The sequence below is a fragment of the Hylobates moloch genome, unplaced genomic scaffold, assembly GCF_009828535.3.
Source record: "Hylobates moloch isolate HMO894 unplaced genomic scaffold, HMol_V3 SCAFFOLD_11, whole genome shotgun sequence".
Classification (NCBI taxonomy): Eukaryota; Metazoa; Chordata; class Mammalia; order Primates; family Hylobatidae; genus Hylobates; species Hylobates moloch.
Window position 1 is genome coordinate 79,552,200 of NW_026652286.1, and position 17,226 is coordinate 79,569,425.

At 40.3% G+C, this 17,226-nt stretch overlaps 1 protein-coding gene across 3 annotated transcripts in view; it reads right to left on the reverse strand.

The window, feature by feature from the left end:
- The window catches only part of GUCY1A2 (guanylate cyclase 1 soluble subunit alpha 2), a 370,428-nt gene extending 357,696 nt beyond the window's left edge, over positions 1-12,732 (reverse strand). For 2 of the 3 annotated variants that reach the window (XM_058446513.1, XM_058446514.1), the window contains exon 1: positions 12,003-12,538. In XM_058446513.1, the coding sequence (XP_058302496.1) occupies positions 12,003-12,311 (309 nt within the window). In that variant the 5' untranslated portion in view covers positions 12,312-12,538. Of the gene's footprint in view, positions 1-12,002 lie in introns of all 3 variants that reach the window. The other variant, XM_032167289.2, reaches the window with a different exon arrangement.
- Between the last annotated feature and the right edge of the window lie 4,494 nt (positions 12,733-17,226).

Here is a 17,226-nt window from a genome sequence, read left to right on the forward strand (position 1 = left end):
AGTATATGGAATATATGCTGAATAAATTAGTAAGTGCTCATTTGATAATAAATGCTGTCTGAATTCATGAATGAATGTGAGAGGCAAGTGAATGAGTGAATAAACAAGAACCTGGTAAGATCGCATTTGTTTTTAAGATTTCTGAAAGAGAACATCTTTTGTAAGTATATTACCCCTACAGAATAACCCCGAAATGTCATATGCCCAAAAACGTTGGAAATATTTCTCATATAAAGCATAAGAGCACTAAACAAGAACCATGACAAAAGGTAGTATCTAGAGCCTTTGCCAAAGATTGTGGCTAGAGGTAATTGAAAGTATCAGAATAACTGGTAAGAAGGTGTTAGAGAAAGGCACCAAAATCTACTGATCATGTGCTATAGTCCAAATACTATGCTAGGCATTACTATGCTCTTAATCTTCATAATCCTACGAATTATTAACCTCATTTTATACACAAGAAACTGATCCTCAGAGAGGCGAATTTATCCAATGATGCCCAAGATAACAAGAAGACTTTGCCAGACTGCAAATCTCCTCTTTTCCCAGAATGTAGACAGTTAAAGAACCTGAAGGAATATTTTGTTTTACAAAAAAGAAGTGAAGCATGCAAGAAGTCATGAGTAATAGTAAACACAATGTCTTCCATTCACTGTTCACATTTTATTACATATTTACCCTTGAGTGAGAGATTAGTGAGACAGATGTGATTTCAGATGGGAAGTGGAGACAAAAGTTATTTCCCCAAAGTCAAATTAGAACAAAAATCAGAATGCAACATTTATTGAGTTGCAGGATCAGCCTCCAACCATTCTGTGCATGTACATACACAAATGGGCTGATAGGCATTTTTCAAGGAAAACAAGACAAGCACATTCACCAAATTATACAGAAGTCTAAAAGATAGGAAAACGGTTTGTTAAAATCTACTCACAATATCTTTCCCTTGCCTAAGAGACTCCCTGGTGGAATATGAGAAATGGTATGCACATTAACTTGGTCAGACCACAAGGACTATTTACTTTCTCAGTGCTTCTACGTAGAGCAAGTTTGCTGTTATCAAGCACCTGATTATCTAAAACACTGCCCACAACAGGATGTTCACACAATCTATAGCAGAGTGATAGTTAATACTCACAAGGACAACACTGAGGCACTGAAACACACAGGTGAACCTTTGGGATTATGAAGGAATTACTAACAAATTTAAAATCCTTTCACTCTTAAGTGTATTTCATAGAAGTTCATCTGCTCTCTTACAAATCGGTACTGCATATGCGATAGCTCACTTAGAATGTTTGATTCACCAGAACGAATCTCTACCTTTTTAAGTAAGAAAATATCCACTGCACTCTCCAACATAACCTGAAATGTTTGGGTGGTCACTGCTACTCTAAAACCCGTAGACTGTCTTATACTCAAGAAGTGATGTATCAAGTCTGAGCCAAGAAAACCTTACAGTATACCAACTATTCATTGGAACCATAAAAAGTACATCAATGATGTAGCTAAATATCCTTGGGCTTCTCAAGGTTTAGTCCTAACTTTGAAAGCATGATGTAAATACTAATCAAGCAGTTAATGAGAACTGAGTTTCTCAAAGACTAACTAGTTACCAGGTTACCTGATTCTGGTTTAGAAGTGGGGTAAACAAATCAGCTACTCCAAGAGAGTGAACTGAATAGTGAAAGAATGGTCTAGATATATTCTAAATAGTCTTAATTTCAGATCGGTGTTCAAACAGAAAAGCTAGAAATGTCTTTGGATTATTGCAGTTTTCCCTGTTTGGACATTCACTCATTATTCCTTAAGACATAACCCTTCACTCCAACGGATTGTTCCCAAACACCTCAAGCTCAATCTGACACATAGGCCTTCTAATGTATAAACAACACTATCATTGCTTTATACCTCTGCATGCCATACTCATCTTCCCAATTTAATCTACATATTCATTATCTCCAACCTCAACTGGGCCCTCAAAAAACACCCAATAACACTTCTTCCTATTCCTAGGCAGTTCTCTTCCCCAATCTTTAAATAAGCAATTTCTAACTTTACACTTTTTTCAAGGACACTATCCCTCCCTGTGCCACTATTGTGTCCACTAATTATTATTGTAAGATAGATATATGGATATGCTGGTTTGCAGAATCTTATTTAATAGAATGTTTGGTAATACAGGATTTCTTACATGCTAAAATAATAATGAACAACATAGCATGATAGATTTACTGTCCCTCTGTCTTAGGATACACATCTCTTTAGGAGATACACATCTCTTTAGGAGATAACATAGGCACCCTTGTAAGTGGCAGCACATCAGCGACCCCAAATAACTGTTGTGTCTACAGGCATTTTAAGATAATCATACTATCTGGCCTGGTGCGGTGGCTCACACCTGTAATCCCAGCACTTTGGGAGGCCAGGGCAGGCAGATCACCTGGGGTCAGGAGTTCAAAACCAGCCCAGCCAACATGGTGAAACCCCTACTAAACATACAAAAATTAGCCAGGCATGGTGGCGTGTGCCTGTAATTCCAGCTACCCAGGAGGCTGAGGCAGGAGAATCGCTGGAACCTGGTGGACAGAGGCTGCAGGGAGCCAAGATTGTGCCACTTTACTCTAGCTTGGGCGACAGAGCAAGACTCCATCTCAAAAAAAAAATAGATAATCATACTACCCAAAGTGAGAGGCGATTTGCATAAAATCTACAGATTATTACGAAGTCCAAATAAAATGTCAGGTAGGAGAATGTTTAGAAAATCTTAACGCATTCTAAAAAATACTGTTATAACTATATTCCCGTTTATGTCTGAGAAAAAGCTACAAACAGAACAGTCAGATAAAATAATCAATTAAAAATCACAAAATCATTATAGCCAAAAGAGCAGTACCAAATACATCATAAACTACACAAGGACTTATTCAATCATTTATTCATTCTTTTAACAAACATTTATTGGGTGCCTTTATAATTCAGATACTCTGCTAGGCATGGGCATACATAGATAAATAAGACAGGATTTCCATCTTAAAGAGGCAGAATAAACCAAAATCAAGGTACAACACAATAATTCCCATAATGGAGATATGAGTGATAACTTAGGATTCTATAGGGGAAAAAATAGAGCGACAGAAATCAGGATATATATATATATATACGTGTGCGTGTGTACATAAAAACAGTCAGAAAAACCATCCTCTCCCAGTATTAAGTTGGAGGGTTCATGTATGAAGAAGCATAGACATAAAGTAACAAGGAATGGAAGCATGTTATAGAACATTCTGATTTTTGCCACTGGCCACAGTAGACTCACGCATAACAAATATTATACAGTGAAAGGAAAATGAGTCAAGTGGACTTTATGGACTTATAATTAAGGTAACATCAGGACCTCCACACAGATAACTTCCTTTCATGATAGATTATTAGAGTTGTCTGCAAATACAAATTCTTCAAATGTTGGATCACCATTTATTTACTTGGAGAATTCAATGAGAGACCCCCACCCAACTTCACCATTGAATGAATGGCTAAGGATGCAGAGATTAGCAAGCATTAATGTTAGTGTCATATTTTGGTAAGGTTTGAGAGGCGGCCCTATATATCTGATATCTGAACCTCCTATTGTTTTCTTTCCAGAAAAAAAAAAATTCTAGCATCCAGATCTGTTTTTTCTCCCTTTACCTTTTTAATTTTTCATTGGCATGTAAACAATCACTCCTCCAAAATGAACCAGTAGATGGAGCATTTGAGAAATGTTGTGTCAATCTCACTCTGAAAAACACAAATGCTGGTGATAATGTCAAATTCACCCTCAAAACCACCCTTCTTTTTTTCTACAATCCCCAACCTTTTCAAATATCTGTTTCTCTGTTTTGGAAAAAGGGATCACAAAATACTTATAGTAATGACATGTGAACTACTGAACATAAACATAAGCAATTAACAAAACATCCTCGAGAAAAATGGGCAGAGTCCACAGATAATTAAAGCTACAAATGGTGAAACCTCAAATACCTTCTACCGTACAACCAATAAGATTATTTTGACCACAAAAGATACAGCCATAGGATGTGGGGATAACAGCACCAATTCACCACCTTTATCCCTGTCCCAGTTAAGGTAATAGTTGTCTGGGATACATTAATCCCAAAGGAAGCAACTTTCAGGATCATTCTTTCCAAAAATCAGCCCATAGAGCTCACTGCTAAGTAGTCCTCAAGGTATGGAATTCAGTCACCTCTAGACATACCTTCAGCGTGCTGAGCAATTACATGCAGTTTTGTTCAAAATGTAGTCTGGGCCCCTCCCTGGAACTATCCAACCGGATCCTCTGAGGATGAGGCCCAGGAATCTGCATTCTAACAATTTTCCTCAGGTATGTCTTGTGTTCAATGAAGCTTGAGAGCTACTAGATTAAATGAAGAACTGTTTAATGAGCCTAAAATAAAGCCTGCTCTGGAAGTGATGTCTCACTATTTATAAGAATGTTTACTCTTTCTCAATTCCCTACAACAGCCCCAGCAAATTTCCCGCCTTTCCGAGATACTTCCCACTGCCCTACTTCCTAAATGACTCTAGTCCTCAATGTTATAAGGTACTCTGAGCTAACAGCATGTAATTCTAGATCTTCAAATCCTGTCCTGAAGTGATGTTTAAGGGCCATAATTATGTCATTTCCATCTCCTAGTAGTGCATTTTTGGCAACAGTAGCCTACTTGTTGACAAACATTTCTTCTCATTTGACAGAGAATTGTGCAGAAAATATAAACAATCCAGACTCTAGAAGAGTCATTACATTTACCTAACTTCTTAAAATATTATATAAATGGACGACTCAAAGAGTCCAAGGAGGAGGATACTGTTCTATCTGCTCATTTTGTAAAATGACTTCCTTCTGAAGTTTTGCTTTAAATAGCAGGTGTAAGCAAAATTCAAGCAGGTTCGCACACTTGAAGATGTCTATCACAGGCTGGATGAAAAATCTAAATATTTTGGTTGATGGAACCAAATACACCACCAAAAAAAAATCAAACACAACAGAAACATTTACCAAATTGAACAATTAAACAAAAACATGTATTTACTTCTCCTGAGCATTTTTTTTACTTTTTTTGAGATGGAGTCTTGCTCCGTCACCCAGGCTGGAGTGCATTGGCATGATCTTGGCTCACTGCAACCTCCCCCTCCCGGGTTCAAGCTACTCTCCTGCCTCAGCCTCCCAAGTAGCGGGATTACAGGCACCCACCACCACGCCTGGCTAATTTTTGTATTTTTGGTAGGACAGGGTTTCACCATGTTGGCCAGGCTCGTCTTGAACTCCTGACCTCAGGCAATCCATCTGCCTCAGCCTTCCAAAGTGCTGGGATTACAGGTGTGAACCACTGCACCTGGCCCTCCTGAGCATTTTATTGAACAACCAGACTATGCTAAACACAAGTTAAACATAAGAATATCAAGGACAGAGGCTTTAAATGTTAAACTAACCCACTGCCTCATGCATCGAACAAAGGGCCTGTGAAGAAAGCCTGCTCAATAGACAGCCCTTGCAAATATTCTCCCGGCCTATGTGCCCACATGTGTGTGAAATCTCAAAAAAGAAAATTATACCTTCCTAGTAACTCATGATCAACAATGTATATGTCAAATGACAGTGCATTTATTTTCCTATCATATTCAATAAAATATTTATATTATGTTTTATTTTACTTACAGCTCTGTATAATTAACGGCAACAAGACAAAAAGGTGAACAAAAAGACTAATGATGACATAGATGGGAAAAATATATAATAGCACTCAAGTACTTCACCTACGCATCTTAGAGTCCTTAAAGGTAAATAAACTATACACTAAAAAGGAATATATAATCAGGAATATATTATCTATATTAAATATGTATTTTAATATACATATTAAATATATAAAATACATATTTATAATATATACAAATATATATTTATAATATATAAATATATATTTAATATATATAAAAAGGAATACATAATATATAATACTATAATATATAGTCAGAAGTGTCTGACTTCTACTTACAAACCGAATAATCACTGATGTCATTTCTCATTGTCAAAATATATCTTTAAAGTGAAAGTTCTACTCTTCAGAAGGCTAAGGCAGGAGCAAGACCCTATCTCAAAAAAAAAAAAGGAAAAGACAAAAGAAAGCCTAGCAATTGAACCAACAGCCAAAGAAGAAGAGAGCACCGTAAAATATAAACAGTATTAGCTATGTAATTGTTGCATCTCACTATCAAGGCCTTTGAACACACATACAGATTAGTCTGAATGCAATAGATGAAGAATGCTTGGAATTCTCAGGCAAATGAAATAAATAACTTCTCTTTCACCTACAATTTTTCTAATTTAAAATTAACTTGTCATGAAATACCTACATTCTACCAAATATATATGTTCTTGTATTTTGATAGAATTTATAAAGTAGTTTTCATATTGCCATACAGCAGTCAGTAATCTGATGGAAATGTTTGGATCTGCAATTTTTATATGTCTGTGTACACACATAAGTCATACCCAGGGGCCAGAAAGGGACTCCAGTTTTAATTTTTTTAATGGATTATCTGGGCTATGCCGGCAAAATACAGTGCTTATTCCTTTTTTTTTTTTTTTTTTGGTACTTGACATCTGTTAACCTATTCTGTAAACTTTTCCAATTAGGTGACTAGCAAGTGAATTATTGAGAAAAAAAAAAAGAAAAGAAAAAATTTAGATCACTTTGAGGCATTCAAATTCAGTTAAAATTAATAGATCTCACCCTGAAACTATCATCTATTGAGTTTGGGAAGCTTTACAAAGAATATTGCTCCTTATTCACAACCAATCTACAAGGTAGTTATTATTCCTAATTCACAAAAGAGGAAACTAAGGCTCAGAGAAGTTAAGAGCTTTCCCAGAGACTCATACATAGTAAGGGGCTCAGCAGAGGATTACTCAAATCTAAATTTGTCAGACACCAAAACTTTGTGCTTTCAACTCTGCCATGTTGTTTCTAAATGATTAGGGATAAGGTAAAGAAAGGCAATAGATTGCCATTAAATTCTGATTTCAGATTATAGTATCTATTTTCAACAAATGTGAAAACATTAAACAACTGAAATAGACTTTATATAATTTTATAATGGTAATGAATCTGTTTCTATAACTTTGTTAGCCAAATTAAGCCCCAAATTTAAAAAGCTTTAAATAAATTACCTAAATTTGTCAAATAGCCTACCCTACGAATATACTTTTTACATTTTTCATTGTCTACATGTTAGTTACACATATACTTTCTAAGGTTTTTTTTCAGGGTTTATACATGTCAGAGAGCTCATTTTATTTAATATCAACAGAAGCTAAATATGTATTTTATGCCTTTTCATTCTTTCCTTTATATGTATTAAGATAATTTCCTTCCCCAAAATAATAATTTATGCTTTTTTGTCACTTGAATCTAAGCTTCCCCCTTCATTTTTTCCTCTTCACTGGTCTCTGTTTCTTGAACAGCTCCACAAGTCAGTAGCTCTTCTCTTCTTATTTGCCACTCCTCCAATTCTGTCACTTTTTTTTCCTGACATTCTGCTCTCTAAAGCTTCTGAGGTCTTCAAAGCCACTTGCAATGTTCTCTGTCAAGAAACCTAGAGAAGCCTTGCCCTTATATGACTCTAGTGGTGTATCTTCACTGACAGGCTGACACCAGCAAACCCAAAATTGATGTCGCAGTGATAGGGTAACTAAGCAACTCTCATTTAAGAATAAAATCCAAATAAATAAGTTGCTAAGTTCACCCTTAATGTGAAATCCCCAGCTGTTGCTTAATATGTATTTCCAAGTATTATATTATTTTAAAATAAAGAATGTAATAAATGATTTATACATCTTCAATCAGGTCTTAAAGTCTTGAGGGTTTTTGTTTGTTTTGTTTTGGAGACAGAGTCTCGCTGTCACCCAGGGTCTGGAGCACAGTGGTGTGATCTCAGCTCACTGCAACTTCCACCTCCCAGGTTCAAGCGATTCTCGAGCCTCAGCCTCCCAAGTAGCTGAGATTACAGGCGTGCATCATCATGCCCTGCTAATTGGAGGGTTATTTTTATTATTATGGATGCACCCCAAAGATTCACAATGAACAAAACTACCCAAAGTGGATAACAAATAAAACTTCCCCTAGATTTTGCCAAGACAATTGGAGTTCTTATGTTTTCCCTTTATATAGTTTCATTAAAATAAAGATAACGATTAAAGAAGTTCCATGAAATCAGACTAGACATGTTTTGTTCAGCATTTGTCTTTCCAAATGCTCTGCACAATACCTGCCACATAGATACTACAGTATTTTTAAATGATTGGGTGGATTAAATAGTATTTTGGTGCCCCTATCTTAAAAAGCAAACTACTTTCCTCAAAAGTTTTAAAACTTACAATATATGCCATGTTTTCCTTTTTTTTTTGAGACGGAGTCTCACTCTGTCGCCAGGCTGGGATGCAGTGGCGTGATCTCGGCTCACTGCAACCTTCTGCCTTACGGGTTCAAGCAATTCTCCTGCCTCAGCCTCCCGAGTAGCTGGGACTACAGGCGCGCACCACCAGGCCCAGCTAATTTTTGTATTTTTAGTAGAGACGGGGTTTCACCATGTTGGCCAGGATGGTCTCAATCTCTTGACCTAGTGATCTGCCTGCCTCGGCCTCCCAAAGTGCTGGGATTACAGGCATGAGCCACCACGCCTGGCCCATGTTTCCCTTTCATATGCCAATATGACAGTTTGTCCAAAGCCTGGGAAATCCCAGACATTTAAAGTAATGTGTCCAGAGATATGTAAGTTTCTCATTGTTCAAGGCAAAATTAGAATCAGGTCTCCCAAATTCTGGAATTTTTTTCAATTTCACCAATACAACTTACTCTGATTAAATAGTATTAGAAATTATTATAACCTTTATACTCAACATCAGTGCATCTTAAAGTGACTATTAAGCATCAAAAACCTGAGTTTGGATATCCCATGGGTCAAATAACTAGTTTAATAAATAAATTTTCATTTTTCTATTTGCAAATCATTCTGAATAAAAAAGAAATCCCAAGTGACTGAGACATGCCATGAAGAGACAACTGACAAAACAGGAGCTTCCAAGTACAATTTCTCCTGAAGTATATCGTGATGGCATGCAAGAAAGCTCACAACATTCAAAACTACTAGAAATTCCCATCTAAAAAGGCTCTGGTAATGGCTACTCTCGGCGGTTCAAAAACAGAAAAAGTCCAGCTTTCATGAGAGAATAGAGAGGATATAATCCATCTCCTGAAGAGTACTCAAGTAAGTTTCAAATCCTGACAATGTCAAAAAATGAATCTACTGGAACTTTTTGAGCTAGTGTTCTAACTTGCCAAATAAACGAAAATAAGGTAAGGACTACCCAGAAATAAGTCACTGCTTTGAAATATAATCTCTCTCTCTTTTATTTGTGTCACTAAGTCTATTGGTGATATGGTTAACCAAGGAGAATTTTTCTATACATGTGTTATGTTGAAAATGTTTACACTATATTCACCTGTATGTTCTCAGCATCCACCTGACAGACCCTTTTCATAATAGAAAAGAACTATAGCATGGAAAGTATATATAACTGTTGCATTTATTTGATCATCACAATTATTTTCAAATTGCTTATTCTGAAAACCATTCTCTGGATACAGTCTTTTCATCCAGCAAAAAGCCAGTCATTCAAATTTAACTTATAAAAGTAACCATCAGAGATTATTTCCTTCCTCTTATTCTGGCAGAAAATACTGCATTTCTCAGTTTCTTTTACCTACTCCTCATGTAAGTTGTTGAAAATAGTCTTAGTTTAAATTAGCATTATCAGAGGCATTGACATTACTTTTTAGAAATCTGTAAATTCTCATAGGCAAAAAAAAAAAAAAAAAAAAAAACCCTCCAAGGTTATATCAACAATTCTCCCCAAACTAATCATTATCTTTAGCAAAATCATTTCATTAATAAGAATCTGTTGTACTAAATAACTATTTTATTGCACAAATGTTGCTTTAAGTACTGACACAAGCCTACAGATGCTCGGGGTCATTGGACTCCTGTTGTAAATAAATATTTTCAACAATTTGCAACATCAAATAGTTTATAAAATTATGCTGCCTGGGAAATATTGGCAGGGAAGAACAGCAAACAGGAGCCAATCTATTCTGAGGATTGTTTTCATCATTAACTGATGAAAGAAAAAGTGGTAGAAAGATATACCAAATAGGAAAATACACAAGAATAGGAAGATGACTGTTTCTCAATATGTGTTCCTAAGAATTAAATTAGTTCAAAATAAATAATGTAATAAGTGATTTACACATCTTCAATCAGGTCTCGTAAAAGAAAAAAATCATTCTCCATTAATACAAGTGCCACAAGAATATTTGTAGAACTGCCTGGTACCAGTAGTCAGTCCCCTCAGGGTTCCACTCCTTCTTAGGTCCCTCCTACCATCATTTGCAGTAGTAATCTCAAAAGAGAGACTCAACAGTAATCAAACAAGATCAATGTTCAGATTCATTTTGGAAACTTTAAAAAAGTAAAAGTCCTAGGGGTGGGTAGGTCAAAGTGCTGTCAGGAGGAGTTAAAGCTCTTGTATCCAAGGTCAGGTTGAGGATAAAAGATGGGTGGAGGTTTGACGCTGAATCTTTTTCAAATTCTCTCTGCAACAGAGTGGATTCCTTCAAAACAGAGCTCTCCCAGACAGGGTAAGATTGGATCAGAGGTCTGGCAATCCTGCAAGAGGTAAAAGCCAAGGGTAGCTGAAATGCCCGGGCAGGAATAAGGCAGGAGTACTCTGGAAGGATGCCTACAACCAGGGGGAGTTTGGTGTACATCTGAAACTGCTGATACAGACATCCCAAGATGAGCACAAGTTTGGAGAGGCATTTACTCATTCCACAAATATTTAGGAAGGGCCTAATATAAAGAAGCCATCAAAAAATGAGAGAGAAGGCACTAGAGAATCAATTGAAGAAAGAGTAAAGGATGAGGTACAGGTGCAAGAAGTACCGAGGGGTTTAAATAGCTAATGTGAGAGAGAAAGCACTAGAGAATCCATTGAAGAGAGAGTAAAGGATGAGGTACAGGTGCAAGAAGTACAGAGCTGTTTAAATAGCTAATGCATGCGAAGCTTAATACCTAGGTGATGAGTTAGTAGGTGCAGCAAACCACCATGGCACACGTTTGGTACCTATGTAACAAATCTGCACATGTATCCCGGGACTTTAAATTAAATTAAATTTTTAAAAACAGAAAACCAGACACCAGGTTTACCCAGAGAAGAATAAATGCCTAGCGGATAAGAAGGAAAAAAAAAAAAGCTACGAGGTGAGGACAACTCGAGATTAGAGATTTCTTCAACAGAAGGCAACTCAGAAAAGTATCTGGCAAAAAGTATGTGAAAATGTGAGAAAAAGGATGCAACATAGAATGCAGATAGCCTGTGGAATTCAAAGATGTCAGAGAAGGTCACGCTAAGACCAAGAGAGTGTGGGAAATAAGGAGAGGAAGGGTTTCCTGGAAGGGGCTGGGGCTCCTTTGGGATGCTGGAGAACAGGATGAAAGACAGGGAAGCCGAACTGCAGAACACAGTGCCTGGGAAAGTTTAGGGGAAAGAAAACAGGTGGGTGTGAAGCAGCACTGGGCCTGTCCAGGGGGAACAGTGGTGAAGTAGGGTTCATGGCTAGAGGTGGGCAGATAGGCCCCGAATCAGGATACCCCAAAGAAGTGGAATCTTATTCCTTCCCAGTGCTCTAGTCCCCTCTTCCGCCCTAGCCTAGGGGATCCTCTGTCGCCCGGAGCCACTGGAACCCTAGGCCGGGCAGGGTGAGGCCGGGCCGCCCCCCAGCGGTCGGGCTCTGCGCTCGCGCCCCAGCTCGCCCAGCGCCAACTTTACCGATCCGCGTTCTCTCCCCCGAAGGCGGTCCGCCCTTCCGCCCCCCGCTCACCGAGGGCGCCGTCAGGCGGCTGATGCTCTCGCCCAGCGAGTCCAGGTTGACCCGCCTCCGGCGCTGCACCCTCCTGGCCCCGGCAGTGGCGGCGGCGGCGGCGGCAGAAGCAGCCGGGGCCGGGGCGGCGGCGGCGGCAGCGGCAGCGGCAGCGGCGGCCGGGCTGGGCTCCAACGGCCCGGGCGGGCTCCGGCTGCCATTCCAGCAGAGCCTAGACAGGGGGCACTCCCCCTCCTCCTCCGGGCTGGTCTCCAGGTAGTCGGAGCCCAGGGAACTGAAGGACTCGGACGAAATCTTCCTTCGAGACATACTGCCGGCGGCGCTGCAGCGGCCGAGGCGGTGGCGGCGAGGACGCGAGCGGCGGCGGAGGCGGCGGTGGCGGGACCGGCGAGCGGCAACGTTAAGCGCGTCGGGGCCGCGGGGCGCTGCGGTCGCGCTCGGCGGGGCGGGAGTCCCCGGGGCCGCAGAGCCCCCCGAGCCGGCTGCTCATGGCGGGAACTTGGGGCGCCGCCGCACCCTGGGGCCCGGGCTCGGCGGCGGCGCCGGGCTGGGCTGGGGGCCGCCGCCGCCTCTGCTGCTGCTCGCGCGGCGCCGCCTCAGCGCCCGCCTCGGCGCATCGCCGTGCGCCGCGCTGCCGCTCACGGGGAGGCTCCGAGAGTGTGTGACCGCGGTCGGCGGGGCGGGGAGGGCTGCGGCCCAAGCAGAAGGGGAGGCAGAGGCTTCTGCCGCCTGCGCGCCTATCTCGCCCCTTTCCCTCTCTGCTCCCGCCCCTCTCCTCCCGCCTCTCTCCACTTGCTGCCCGCCTCCCTCCTTCTCCCTTTCTCCCCCCGCCCCCCCATGCTCTCCCTCCGCGGGAATCACGTGTCGCCATCATACTCATTGGGAGTCTCTGCCTCGCCTGTCGCCACGTTTCAGGAGCAGCGAGGACACTTCGTTGCTGTCCTCTGCGCGCCCTCCCTGCTCCGAGGAGGTGCGCACAAGAGCTCGGGTCGGACTGAGGGCCCCAACCCCAAACGCCTTATCCTCGGCCCTCGGGAGCAGATGGGTCCCGGCGGCGCTGGTGGGGAGAAGGGCTCTGGGCTGGGGGGCGAGAGGCCTCCCCCCTGGAGCCACCTTGGGGAAGCCTGACAGTGTGAAGCGGGGGTTAGGGTCCATGTTGTCCTTTCTCCTAGTTTATTTAGGAAGTTCCGAGGCAAAAGGGAAAGGCCAAGCGTCCAGTCAGCCCATTCCAGAGGAGACCCTTACAGGGGAAGGGAAGGACAGGGGTAACATTTTGGCGCCCATCCTGCTGTAGCAGCTCCTGGGGACTTGTGTTCCCCGCCTCGTGCGAGGCCGTGTGGGCGCGGAGCGAGCCCAGAACGGGGCGGCAGTGAGGACAGCGTCTGTTCTGACAAGACAGCCCTGTTGCTGAGCCTCAGCCGGGCGGGGTGCGCGGGGCTCCCGGCTCCGCTGGCTCCTCACTAGTGCTGGACAGCTCCGCTTGCCACCTAAAGCCGCCTTTGCAGGCGTTGAGAACTGGAGAACAAGTTCCTCCTCAAACTACCTAGCACCTGGCCCGGGGGAAACCCGGGAATGATCCCACGTCCCTCATCCTCAGGGCTCTTTGCGCCAAATATGCGATCTGTTTGCACCTGACTGCAAATGCTGCTCAGAAAGCTAAGAGGAGTAGGGATAAACGCTTCTCAAACTGACTCGCCACAGCGCGAGCATGTCTTGCCGCGAGTTTTCAGCTGTGCGGCTTCATTCCAAAGCTTATCTCTTTGCAAACCAGTCCTTCCAGCGCCTGACCCCACTGCCCCTTGCCTTAGCCCCAGAAAACTCTCATGCTGGTTCTGAGGATAGAGTAAGGGATGGGAAGAAGGGGCAAATGACAGTATCCCGAAAGAGGGGTCCCAGGCTGTACTTCCCCCTGCAATAAAGTGGATGAGCACCCTCCCCAGCTCCCCCAATCTGCGGAGAGAAAAGTTTAGGGGCTCTGGCTTTAGTTTCCCAGTGAAACCGAAGCCAAAGTGTTTTTTTATTAAAGAACTGGTCCTTCCAGGTGAAGGCAGATGGGTTTGTGTGGACTGTGTTTATTTAAAAAGTAAAACCAAACCACAAAACCTGTGCTGTACCCCCACCACAATTTGCTTTTAACTTCAAATCTTCCCAAGTGTTTGTGAGGGCTTAAATATAAATGCTATTTGAGGTTTCATTTGGAAAAATCCACTCAAACTGGTTCAGAGACGTACCTTTTTCCCCAGATCTTAAATGGGCTTCAAAGATAGAAAAGTGTGTACTATCACTCAGACACTCCCCCTTCAAATTATATATATATATGTATATGTATATACATATACATATGAGAAAGAATATATATAATATATATTCTTATATATGTGTGTATTCTCATCCTGCTGAGGATGTTTCTTTCAAAATAATAATTGTTACAATTATTATTTAAACTGTGTGGTGCATCTACTGTTGATTTCTCCATTACTTCAATTAATTCTATGTGCATTTGTGTCCATTGAAAATTAGACTCAAATTACACTTTTAATGATAAAAAATCATCAATTTTGCTAAAAAGTTTCACTAGCTTTTTCTAAATTACAATGAAAATTACATTATTCTAACTTTGGGGTAATTGTTTAATATTTCTGCTACACAGTATCAATCAGCATAAAGGATTGGAGTTCCTAGTTCTCTTCTTTGGTACTAATTATATAATAGTCAAGTTCTTTAGAATTATATGATTTTAGTTAGTATTAAATATACTAAATAGCATGTGTCCTTCACATTCTTTCAATAAACTGCTGCGCACACAAATAAATATTATGGTAATGGCAAATAAACTTCATATTGAACTTAGAATTGGAACTTTTTATTAACCATTCCAACTCTTGTCTCAAAGTCAAAGTTATTGAGTGCAAGGCAATGAGTATCATTTGTTTCTAAAATTTGTAAGAGGCCCAAGAGCCTTCCTGTTTACACTGGAAGTTTATTGCCAGAAAGAACTCTGAACCTATGGGACATTTTTTCTTTGTGTGAACCATTTGAATCAAAGACTTTTTACAGAATCTAGCCAGATGAAGTCGTCTTACAATTTTCTGTATGAATTACACCCTGCCTTTGATCATTATTTTCCCATGGATTTTTAAACTATAAACAAATCAAGGCCTAGATATAGCCAGTACAACATCTGCTTTGCTTTCAAGGGTTTCCTTTGTATTTCTGTTCAGGAGCAGGGTTCAAAAGCTCTCAATATGAAGAGTGCTGTGTTTATATTAGAATTGACATTTTTAAAATGAAGCATAGCTACTGTCCATTTAAAAAAGAAGAAGCAGCAGCCTTACAGCTAGCAAAAGCAATCTAAATACTGTAGGTAGAGTAGTCCGCTGAGAATGAATAGTTTGTGCTCTGATTTTAGGAAAAGAAGCTTGCGCAAACTCATACCCACAAATCCAGCCCTGCTGGATGTATTGTATTTTAATAAAGTATTTAAAGCCCACTCTCCAACTGGAAAAGAAAAATGCAGAAATATACTTGGTTTATTTGTGAAGTTGGCATAGGCCAACTCAGATTGATCAAGCATTGGGAAAGACTTCCTAAAAAAACAGATTCTTCACTTTAGTCAAGACAATGACTATTTTACATTTAAACATAAAGTAACTATTGTTTGTGTGTGCCTTCCTTTCAAATAAATCAATCCTATTTATAAACTCTTTCACTTATATAGCCTCATTTCACCTGATTTTCATCCTTCTCAGAGAAGTTGTTGAAGAAAAGTCACCTGTGTCCAATTCAAATCAAAACTACAATCAGTCCTCCTTCCCAAAATTCTTTGCATTTCCCAGGTTCAAACTCTTTACCAGTTTCTTTTCATCCATCTAACACTCCAGCAAGAAAATCTGCAAGATTTGCTTAAGCATTCCCTGGAGCAGAGCTCTATCCTGATAGAAGACTGAAGAATTTCTCCCTGTCAATCTTTACATAAATCTGGCAATTCACAGGAATTGTACATGTAATATTAAAGCAAGTTTTCTAAAGAAATATAGTAGCTGGTGAATCCTTAACTAGGGCAAGTTTTTCTGGATCCCTAACCTAGAAAATCACACACACATACACACACACTCACAGTTCACACTGTTCACCTGCTAGTTTAACCCTATGTTTGTGTTCATGAATGAGATCTGTCTACTCTCTCACACTTAACATACCCCCTCTTTTACAGGAAGGCAAATGTGCTTTCTCTGAGAAAGACTGGCAGCAAATAAGAGATACTGTACTTCATATTGTTGCACAATTTTGTAAGTAAAACTAAATATTAAGGATAATATCAAAGTGAGAAGAACCATCTGCTGTGTTCACATATAAAGGGACACACAGAAGACAATGTAATCCATTGTCCTATAGTTATATTTTATCATAAAACCTTCCCGAAGGGGTAGGATTCTTGCTGCTCAAAAAAAAAGAATAGCGGAGGAGAAGGCTGGGGGAAAGGGGGAAAGAAAGAAAGACAAGCAACAAAGTCAATGCTACACTTAGTAGAATTTGTGACCCAGGAAGATACTTAAGGGTGTAATAACTGACTTTTTTTGATGCATCAAATCCATGACAGCAAGAAAGAGGCAGGTGATCAGTGTATGTCGGTGCCTCTGGCAGACACTACTCTCTCCTTAAGTGGCTTCACATTCAACCATGCACCACAGAAATCCATCCTTCTCTAAGAAGAGACCCTATTAGTCAACAGTTTGAATACTAATATCAGCACCACAGTCTCCTACAACTCTCAGCCTTTTTGTTGCATACTCAACAATCCCAGGTCTCTATACACTTTATTTAAATTGGGATTCTTAATCCCAACATAATAGGACATATTTTTCCAATTATAAAGTTATGGAAATTTTGGCACAGAGATTTAAAATATCTTCCAATGTCATGGAGGTGATAAATATTAAAGTCAGAATTCCAATCCTGACTACTAAGCCCATGCTATTTCCACTGAAACACTTTTCCTGCCTGTCTCTTGTCCTCAAATGTCCTAAAAGCAGATTTAAAAATATGCTGAATTAAAATCACAATGTGAGTGGGTTATTGCATTAAAATAAATATTAAATACACAATTAACTTGTATGAATTATGTCCTGGAACATAATGTGGAAAAGCACTGACATGTGCAGAAGTTCTACATTCTCATAGTTTCTCTGCTGATAACTAGCTCTGTGACCAAAATAAAATTGTT